General features: G+C 21.9%; 1 protein-coding gene across 1 annotated transcript in view; it reads right to left on the reverse strand.

Moving 5' to 3' along the window:
• Positions 1-1,120, reverse strand: part of LOC101498345 (protein trichome birefringence-like 43) — a 3,385-nt gene extending 2,265 nt beyond the window's left edge. The window contains exons 1-2 of the mRNA XM_004491324.3: positions 861-1,120; positions 244-415 (exon numbers count right to left, since the gene is read on the reverse strand). Of these exons, the coding sequence (XP_004491381.1) occupies positions 244-415; positions 861-1,120 (432 nt within the window). The remainder of the gene's footprint in view (positions 1-243; positions 416-860) is intronic.
• Positions 1,121-12,230: the final 11,110 nt, after the last annotated feature.

Below are 12,230 nucleotides of genomic sequence, written 5' to 3' on the forward strand. Positions count from 1 at the left end.
AAATTACATTGTTAATTAAAATTGTGATCAATATATATACTATTTTTAAAATGAAATATAAATAAAGATAATATATAAAAAATTAATATATATTTGATTTAAATTTTAAATTATATATATATATATATATATATATATTAGTTTTTCAAATATCATTTTACTTATAAAGAAGAATATGCTAAAAATATGTAAAAGAGAAATAGAAGAAAAAATTAAATAAGTTAGAGACAATAAAAATCTCACCGTGAAGGTAAAGGTGGAAAGACCTTTATCCGTGTGAGATATATGCATAATATGTGGCATAGATGAATGTATCATGCAAGTGAGTGATTGCCATTGATTCAAACTCAAGGAATCTCCCACAAACATGAGACTCTTTCCTTTAAATCTTCTTAAGAAATCTTCACCATTGAATCTGCAAAGCAGAGCACCAATTTGAAATTAGTATTTCAAAGCATCCACTAAGTTTGATTTTGTAAAGAGTATTGTTATAATATATTATATGTATAACACAAAAATATAATGTTAATGATTATATCATGATATATATAACCACAAATTATTTTTACTTTGTTTCTTGATATAACCACATTAAATTTTAATGTTAAGCATGGCCCTCAAATTATAATAAAAAATATAATGTTAATGATTATATATAACCACATTAAATTTTCACACATTGTTTATATATCTAGAAACATTCGATATTGTAAAATTTTATTTTTACCGCAATTTAAAATTTTCAAGCAAAGAATTGATTGATAAAAAAAAATCACATATGGAGTTGAGAAATAATCAAATAGTATTTGTGTTAGAAAAACTAATGAAAATTAGATGGCTAATTAAAGTAATGTGTGTACCTTGGTAAATTGCAACCATGTGGCTGCCATCTATACTTGAGATAGTTCTTATCAGGACGACCAAGACATTCAAATTGTTTCTCCAAAAAGTGACATTTTGATATTTCATAAAGAGGATATGAATCATCATAAACCCAGCTACCATCAAATAAATCACACTCTCTATTTTCAATATTTGCCTCCTTGTGAAAACTATCACTACCATGTATCTGAATTAAAAGAGAAAAAAACAATAAACCAATTTTGGTGAAAGACCCCATTAGAGTGAAAACAATGATTCAATGGTGGTAGAAGTTGTTGATAGAGTAACAATATAAATAACATTGAAAAAATGAGGAAATGATTTTATTTCCTTTTAATTAATATTCGGGAGTTGAATTTGGAATTAATAAAAAATAATATAAATTATAGTAAATGTTTGAATTGATCATATGCCAAATTTGTAATATATCAAGGGGGATGCAAGTGGTATATACTCACAAAAGGAAAAGTAAAAATACGACGAGGGAGGGAAATTGCACTTATTGAAATTATTAAATGGGATAAAATTCATCAGAAAATGAGAATCACAAATAATCGTCACGAATGATTTGACAATTCATGTATGGTTATTCTATTAATTAGTGCAAGATATAACATTATATATATACACAGTGAAGAATTTGAAATAATTTAACTTTGTTATTCCACTTAATAACTTACTAGAAATAAATAATTTTATTAATTCAATCATTAATTATTAACATAATATATTAATAATAAAGACACAAAATTGTATATAAATTTGAAATTTATAGTTATATAATTTAGTTATTAATATTTACTTATATTTTTTAAGATTTTCTTATTCATTAATTTAATATGATTTAATGACATATCAAATAGTTTTAAAATTTTAAAAAAATATGTGGATTTAATCTATTTAATAAAAACTTTTAATTTAACAACTAAATTAATAAAATATATATTCCATATTTATTATTAAAATGAATAACTTATCATAGAATTACTTCTAAAATTTAAGAATGTACATCATTTTCATATATGTTTTTGATACTATATGCTATAATATCTCTAATTTTTTTTTTTTTATAATAATTTGAATTAAAAATTCATTTATATTGTATAAAAAAAATTAAACTCCTTTCCGTACTTGCAAGATAGAACTATTTAAGGATTTTATTTTTATTTTTATTTTTATATTTTTTTGACTCAAGAATTTTAATTTTATTAAACTTGTATTTTTATTATTTACCAAAATAAAAACTACTCTTCAATTATCATTTTTTTTAATACAAATAAATCTAAAAAAAATCTTTTGCATTTCCAAACAATCCCTTGAAAAATAATTTTCAAAATTAAATACAGAACTTGTAAAAATCAAATTTTGAATATCATAATTCTAACTAGCTATACCCACTGTTTTATTAGAATAAACAAATTAATGAATTTATTAATAAAATTGTTTATGATAGTTAATTCTAAATTTATAATGCTTAAATAAATAAAAAGTTGTTAGATTTTATAAACTCGAAATAAAATTTTCAATAGTTAAGTTACACTGATTGATATTTGAAATTTGTGAAATTTGAGCCAATAAAATATTACAATAATAAGAATTGTAATTTAAAAGTTACAATAATATTACAATAAATAATAAAAATACAGGTTTATTAAAAATAAAATCCTTGAGTAAAAAAATAAATAATATATATATATATAATGTGAAGCTTGCCATGATTAGGTTCCACTAAACTATATCAAATAGTTAGAAAATGAATCATCAGATAATAAAATTAAATGTCAAATATATCTTTTACTATAATTATTATTTGACATATTTATAAACAAAATTTATTTTAAAATTATTATAATTTTTATTATCTAATTTTATGTTTTGTGCAAAAATAAGGTAAATTATACAAAAATAAAAATAGAATAAGAAAATGCGTCATTAACAAAAAAGAATCAACTCAGTTAAAAAAAAAAAAAAAAAAAAAAAAATTCATTGGATTTTTTAAAAAAACAACCCAATTAAAAAAAAAAAAAAAAAAAAACAATTCACTTGTATTTTTTTAAAGAAAATTAATCATATTTTCTATGAACCTAGTAGAATAACACGTGCCATGAATGATGGGACTCGTTAGAGATCACATGATTTTTCTTCATTAATAAATAAATATTTTAAAAATAAAATAAAGATAAAATAAAGAATATAATATTTATTTCTATCATGTGACTAAATAAATAATTAGGAAAAATAAATATAAATTTAAATAGATAAAAATAATTTTATAAATTTATTATATAAAAACAATCACATTAAGTGATAATCATGAAATGTATATATATATATAATATACCAAAAATGTTAGTAAGATTCATGCACTGTATTGTAAATTTAAGATAAAATAACCAATTATCTATGAATTTAGAACTCATATATTATCTCCTACGTAAAAAAACATACATTTAATATATTTATCATCAAGAATAACTCAAAAATTGATATTGTTTTTTTAAGACACTTTCTTATATGACTATTATCTCTTAGTTGATCGAATATTAGTTTGCAATTGGATTAAATTTATGCTAAGTGACTTTTATATTAGAGCCTTCAAAATTACCATGTAGTTTGATTAACAATAGTCTCTTAAGAATAATTTTAAAATAAAGTACTTACATAGTCGCACTAATCCACATCAAGTTTTTTAAGAGTGAATATAAAATTATAAGCGACAGTTTAATTGATCTCTAAATTTTATAAATTAAAAAATACATTTATAAAGTTGTAAAATATTAATCAAAATAGTCTCTCAATAATTTTTGTATGGTTATAAATTATGATATGACATATTTATATAATATATAATTATATATTATATAATTATATTAATAACAACATGAATTGATCTTTTAATGAAATTTAAATCTTTTATAAATTAATTTGTCAACATTTAGTCCATACATAATTACAAATTACTCACAAAATTGTCTTTGAGACATCAAAGTTTCATGAGCAAATTTATCTTCGAGAAGATGATGTGGATGTGAAATTAACGTTGATAAAACCACATATTCAATTACAGTGTCATATTAAAATATTTAATGGCAAAAGTTTATTGAGCGGCTATTTTAATTGATATTTTATAATTTTAAAAATATATTTGTCAATTTATAAATTTCAGTAACTAATTTGACCAACATTTACAATTCTATGAACCAATTTGTCTATTCATTCTATTTTTAATTAAAAAATTAGATTGATCGAACATTTTAGACCAAATACGACACATTTCAACTTGTGCCCAAATTATAATATCAAACATCTAAAAGACATAAGGTTGGTGTGGTGCGTGGTATAGGCAAGAATAGGCCGAGTCGAGTTACGTTTTACGAAGCTTAAGTTAGATTTGTCAAAAATATTAAAGCCTAAGTTGGTATGTGGTATGTCATAGGCTTTTTTAATATATGAGCTTGATCTTTATGAAAGTCTGGTACAACTTAATAGCCTATTTAAAATCGTATTTCATATTAATATTTTTAATAAATAATTAGACATATTTTTACATGACAACATATTTCAATTTTATTTTCTTATAATGTATTTAAATATAAAAAAAATTAATGTAGAATAATATATTTAAATTAGGTTTTTTTATTAGTATATCTCTTTTTTTTTTTAAATAAAAAAAACCAACAAATATATTCTACAATGAAATTTATATACCAAAATGTCTTACTTTTTTAGACCTTCAGAAAGTCACATATCCATTCTACTTGAGAGATGATTTTTTTTCTCTTTCAATAGAAGGCCGCATCTCCGTGAACCATCTACTGAAAAATAAAATAAAAATAAAAGATTATAGATGGTCGCATCCCGAAAATCAAACCTCTTATTAAAAAAAAATTTAAAATTTATAGATAGTCGTATTTCAAGGATGTTACCTCTTATGGATATTTTTGTCATTTTATTTACTTCACAATCTCACTTTCATCTAGACACTCTCTCTCTCTCTTCCATTCACTCTATTTCTCTTTAATTGCACCTTGTCTTACTTATTCCTTTTGGGTTTTTCCATTTCCTTTTCTCAATAAAAAATATATATCTTTAATGTATTTAAGATAAAAGTGTGAGAAGAATTGTAATATATTAATTACAATTTATAATAAAATTTAATGCATGAGACAAATATTTTAATAGTGTTTTGTTATCTTGAATGTGTTGTAGATAGAAGTGAGATAAAATTTATAATATATTAATTATAATTTATTGTTTAAACTATACATGAGATATATATTTGTCATTAATCAGGTGAATATATATTTTAATATTAGTGTATCATTTGTATGTATTCTCGATAAAAGTGTGAATAAATTTATAATATATTACTTATAATTAATAATACAAATCAAATATAAGACAAATATTTATATTTAATAAATCAATTAAAAGAGAATGTGTATTATATTTTTAGTGTATATATATATATATATATATATATATATATATATATATATATATATATATATAATTTAGACTAAATTGATTTATTTATGTTTTGTTAAAACTTAATTGATATTTGTCACAAATTTTATTTTGGTAAATTTTAGAATATTAAATAAGAATGGTTGATTTTCATAATAGTGTGAATTGATGTTTTTTTCTTCTTATAAATGGGTTACTCTTTTTCATTTTATATAATGTAATTAGGGATGAGAATAGGCTAGATCGTTGGTTATGGGTTTATGACATGACCTACTTATGGTCTAGTGTGACCTGACCTATTTAATAAAAAGGCTAGACTCAAGTTATTTTTAAAACTTATTTATTTAAATATGTCAGACTCAGACTTATAAAAAAGTCTATTAGACATGACATGCCGACATATATATATTTTATTATTTATTAATATTATTTTTTATTATTATATTAATAATATTATTTCCTATTTTAAATTCTATCAATTAGACAATTACTCAGTAGTCATTCCATATTCGGTAGTCATTCAAGTAGTCAATCATTGAGTAATCGTTCCATATTTGTTTGAGAGGTAATAATTGGTGCGTTTGTTTCAGAAAAAAATCTATTCTTTGAAACTAAAAATTATGTTTTAGCGTTTAAAGGATGTTTGTTTCAGATTTTTTTTAAATTATTTTGTTAAAAAAATTATTTTTTATTTAATATATATAGATATGTACATTGATATTGGTATGTGCAGAACATCATGTGGTATGAGTAGAACATTTAAATATTTTAATATAAATAAAGCTTTTAAATAGGCTTTCAGGCCAGATCAGACTTTTAAAAAGGCCAGATCAGACTGAAAAGAATGCTTATGATAAGCCGTAGACCTAAAAAATTTATCGTAGATCAGACTCAAGCCTTTTAAAACCTGACATATCATGACTTATTCCTATCCCTAAATGTAATATTTTAAGATGAAGTTTTTACTTCCAAATTTATTTAGATTTGGTTTCGAACATTCGGCGATGTGGTTCCCTTTGAGTTAAAATTGTTGTTTGTAATGCATCGATTTTCTATTTATCGTGATTTATTATATTAAGTTTTATGATAAGATTTTTAATGAAATAATTATATGCCTTTTTATTCTATTGTATTTTTTTTTTTATCATATTCTATTATTGTGTTTTGGTATAATTTCTCTAATTTTATTTTCTTATTTTTTAAATGTTGTAAATTATTATTAGAGTTAAGATGTCGTTGAATGTTCTATTTTTCGAGATTTATACAGGTCATTAGTCTTTGAAAAGAAAAAAAAATTATTTGTTTAAAATAAATTCACACTTTCCAAAGTTAAAATTATTTTTTATTTTAATTTTTCACAATTTTCAACACTAACACTTTACTTTATATTGATGTCATTTTGTTTAACTTTACAATCTCTTCCATTTACACGTTCTCTCTCTTATTATACTTTTTTCACTTGTTTTTTTTTTCTTTTAATAATTCTATTTTATTATTACGATATTTCTTAAATATATTTTATATAAAAGTTTAAAGAAAAACAAAATATATAAACTATAATTTATAATACAAAATCAATCATATGACAAATATTTATTATTAATTAATTAATTAAATTAATTTTTTCTTTTTTAAAAAAAGTAATTTGATCATTAATTAATTAACTAAATTAATGTTTTTCTTTTCTTAAAATATAATTTGAGGAGAGTGGAAGACACCCTAACTCCCTCTAAGTTAACTAAGTAGATATATACATCAATCTAGAAGGAAAAAAAAAGTTCACCCGTTTCATTCGAAGAAACAAATAACTTTTAATTATATGTTTTTTTCCAAAGTTTATTATATTTAATAAAAAAAAAGTATTTAGTTAATAGGTATAATATAGATTGAATAAAATTCAGAATTAAGTTATATTTTTTCTTTATCATAAAATAAAGATTAAATTTATCAAAAGTAAAACAAATTCTATTAAATCCGGACATATACAAATTTGAAATATATTTATTTATTAGAAAAAGTTCAAAATAACTATATTTATTTTCAAAAAATTCAAAACAACTATTTTTGAATTAAATATAAATGTTTTAAATTCATATAAAATTTGTTAATCTAACTCTTTAAATTTCAAATTTTGTAATTGAATATTCAATATTTAACTTTTTGACATGTTTTGTTTTTGTGTAATCCGTTTTTATTTCAAAAGCTATTATTTTAATTATAAATATTATTATCTTTATCAGCTCACCGATAAAAATTTGACTTTATAATTTTAAAAGATAAAATTCAAATTTTAACGAAATAATTTTAAAATAACCATTAGTCCATTCCTTAAAAATTATCTTTTCCTAATATTTTTTTAAAATTCTATTATTATATTATATATTTAATTTTAAAATTGTATATAAATATTCATTAAATATTTAGTTTTATTAAAATATTTAATATATTGTAAAGGGGGATCCATATCAACTTAATGAGTTAATTTTGAGTAATTTATATTTTTATAATAAAAAGTAACTGAATCATTCATTGTTATATGATTTTGGGTTTGACACGTTGCATGTGATTAATTGCACAGAACCATCTTTTATATAATAGATTTTACAGGAGAGATTTTCATATGTAAATACATGTATATATATTAAATATCTATTTTTATGAAAACTATTTTATATTTTGTAACAAGAGATTCATGTTAATTTAATGAATTAAATTTTATGAATATATTTTTAAATTAAAAAAAAAACCAAATCATTAATTGTTAAATTATTTAGGTTCTGACAAGTGGTATGTGAGTAATTGCATAAATCATCTTTTATATAATATAATAGATAATAGATAATATCGGTCAAAGACATACAATAATAGTAATAATAAAAATAATTAAAAAAGAATGTTCTCCTATTGATTTGAATAATAATAAAGTGTTTTTGATATTTCATATATGGAAAATTAAAAAGTTTATATCATTAATTGCTTTTGAATAAGTTAGAGTAATATCACTAGGATATATGAAAATTTGTGAATATAATAAATTACTATTACTTATTATTTGAAGTAAAAAAAAATATTTGTTAGTTGAAAAAGTATAGAAATATAATAAAAGAAATATATAATAAGTAATGAAAAAAAAAACTTAAAGCACAGGGAAAATGGTTCCCATATATATATACATATGAATGGAGCTTTGGCTACTTAATATCTCAATTTATCATCTATATTAATTTTGAAATATTTTGTTCTTAAGCTTGTTACAAACCGTTGTAGAAATGGATTCAGTTGGTTCGAGTTCACATGCATTGCCCTTAACAGATGTTACTCAAGATGATTTCATTGCCAACCAAAAGAAGCTTCCCTCTTCATCATCGATCGAAGAACACGAATCAGTAACTTAGCCTAATTGGAGTTTAATTTATTTGACTTATTATAATTATTTATTTATAAAAAAAATTGCTTAGGGGCAAACTTGGTACATGGATATCTTAGGTTGTACGTACAACATCTGTGAGAAAAATCTGGAGAGAGAAATTTTATCAATCTAGATCTAACAATTTTTACAATGGTTGCAATATGTAGTTACTATAGAGGATCCAAGTCCACTTTGCATCATTTTTTTTCTTTTTTATCATTAATCAAAATGATATATAGACTCAATCTAGTTTTAGTCGTTCAACGATTAACTCAGTGATTTGATTTGAAAAACATCAATCCATCTTTACTACTAATATTTTATATTTTTTTTAATAAATTAATTGACCATTAATATTTACTTATAAACACATAATGATTAAATTCATTTCACTTTTACAAATTAATAAAGTGTATTTGTGTATTTTTTATTCGATTTTATAGTCTAATTTTGATTTGAAACATAATTTTTTAGGTTGAACTCCAATTTTGAAGAATTGGAGGGTTAAAATTAAAGATATAGCGCTTATATCATTTTTATCTAATTAGTATTTAACTGCATACTCCATTCAAGATATTGAGAAATTGTAATTATGTTAGAGTTGAATTCAATTAAGGATGATAATATTATCAATATTTTTATAATTTAGACTCGGGAGTTAGTTTACACAGTAAAAACTATTGATTATATTGTGTCGTATATTAGTATCTAATTTATGACTCACAACACATCTCTTAATCTCTACAACAAGACATCAATAACATATGTACTTTGAAGATCTAGACATTTGTTGATGGATGTAATGGATCTAAGTTAGGTTTAGATATTAACTTAGGATTTGAGTTTGAACTTAACTCCCCTACAAAAGCTAGCTTGTGGAACGAGGGTTTATGTCACTCAATTTTCATATACTTTATAATTGTGAGAGTTCCAACGCACACTCGTTAGAAATGACAGAGTTTCCTTGCAAAGGTAAAACTACTCGTAATATTAGTAAGTTAGTGATATTACCTAAATAATAGTGTGATGTATTAATATTTTACTATTAAAGTGAGAGTGTGATGTACGAATATTTCGATGTATTAATATTCTTTTGTGTGGTAAAAAAAGACTAAAGAAATTATGTGTAACCATAAATTTTGTTCACCGACAAAACTTGTATAGAAAAATCAATAGCAATTTATCTAAAATAAATTATAATACTTTATCTTAAAATTTAGATTTAGACATATTCAACTCAATTTAAAAATTATTTCATATATGAGGTAAAAACTGTTATTTATTTATAACTAGTTTAAGTCATATATTTTACTATGCAGTACGAGACATTTAACAATTTTTTATATAATAAGTAAAATTAAATTATTACAAATATAAAAAATATTTCAACTCATTACAAGTATTTCTATGTGATAGATAGTGATTTACAAGAAAACCAACTCTAGGACTTCACCTTAAGCCCCACTAAACTTGGGAAATTATCTTCTCAAGTTTTTTTCTCTCATGTTTTTTATAATCACCTTTAACCAATCTTTCTCCATTTTTTCAAATTCCAAAACTCTCTCCACATTATATTTCAAGGTCAAGGTATCACACATTATTCCTCATGTTTGTTTCAACATGAAAGGATCTATTAATCCCCTAAACTTGATATATATGGAACACGTTTCTCTTTTATCCAAGTTAAGTGTTTTTAATTATAGTTAGTCATAAAAGGTATACTCATAATGCACATATATATGCTGAACTTACAATTCAGTTTTTTTTTTTCTTTGGCAACTCCTATTCCTTATGTTTTGCTTTCAAAATCTAATTAATTTTTTTTTTTTTTGTGATAACAAAATCTAATTAATCTATTTGCTTGTTTATATATATGTTATTTTTCAGCTTCAGCAACATTCATTAATGCCAACAAATGCTGATGGAGTTATTGTAGCTATGCCCGTAGCTTACAAAAAGGCTAATGAAGATACCATCATATACGTACGTGTATAGCTTCTTCATTACTAAGATTTCAATATTTCCATCAAACCCTAGTATATATAATTGCATCTAAATCTAATCCTCTATTTGCAAATTTAAGGTTTTGATTTTCATTTAATATTTACCACAAATATATATATCCTTTTTTTTATTTTCTCTTTTTTCTATCCATATTATTTTATTTTAGTTCTTATAAAATTTAAGTTTAATTGTAGTTTTAGTCCTCATATTTTTATTGATTCACTAAATTGGTTACTCTATTTTAAAAGTTGATAGTTTTGGTTTCTCTCTCTGGTTTCTTAATTAAAAAATGATGATGTGAGATGTTTTAAACAATGTGACATATGATACGATAATATAGAGTGATTAACACCAATAAAATTGAAATAAAACGCCGTAAAAATTAAGCTTTTAACTTCGTTATTTTTTTTTTTATTTTTAAGTTAATTAATGACATATGAATAATTAATGTATCTAGATGGTTCTATATCATATAAGTGTATGTCACGTCATTTAAAATATGTCAAATCGTCATTTTTAGTTGAAAATTCTGAACGAGAGACCAAAACTGTCGAAGTTTAAAATAGAGAACCAATTCCGTAAATAATAATAATAATAATAATAATAATAATAATAATAATAATAATAATAATAATAATAATAATAATAATAATAATAATAATAATAATAATAATAATAATAATAATAAAGTGATCAAAATTGTAATTAAATTTCAAATTTATTGTTAGGAATCTATTACGTGTGACTTGTTGATTTTAGTTCTTGTATGATGGAAAAAAAAAATGTATTTATTGCTTTTGATTCTTTATCTATATAATTTATATATAATTTTAATTTTATGTACTCCATATGTTTTTTTGAATTATTATGGATTTAGATTGAAGGCCCTCGAAAATCAAGGAAGAAAACAAAAGCATATGCATATGATACAACTATGTGGGCTTACGAACGACGGGCAAGAAATGACGGTAAAAAATTTGACAATGTATGTATTCTTCAAATTTTTAAATTGCTATTTCATTTTCATAGAGAAGTTGATATTATTATTGAATAATAGTTTCTCATAATTATTCAAGTTGTTTTTACCTTCACAGATTATACTAAATTATACTAGAAGAAGAAGAAAACTAACCAAAATTAGAGAAAAAAATGAATTTGGACACCAATTTAATTAACATTTAATTGCATATATAATACTTGTAACCTTGTTTGATTTATATTTTAGTATATTGTGGATATATTGGCTCACATTGTATCTAACATGTTCTCATTGTCGTGTTTTCAAATCGAAAATTTAATGCATTAATTATCATCAAATATTCGTTGTGTGCTTCTCTATATTGAAATCAATTTGTTATTAAGAAAAATAGAAAATGCAAGATATGAGAAAGTTACTTCATGCTCGTTATACATTTTCCCCTCATCAACGCAAGAATCTAATAAATACATATATATATATATATATATA

The sequence above is a fragment of the Cicer arietinum genome, chromosome 2 (assembly GCF_000331145.2).
Source record: "Cicer arietinum cultivar CDC Frontier isolate Library 1 chromosome 2, Cicar.CDCFrontier_v2.0, whole genome shotgun sequence".
In the NCBI taxonomy this organism is placed as follows: Eukaryota; Viridiplantae; Streptophyta; class Magnoliopsida; order Fabales; family Fabaceae; genus Cicer; species Cicer arietinum.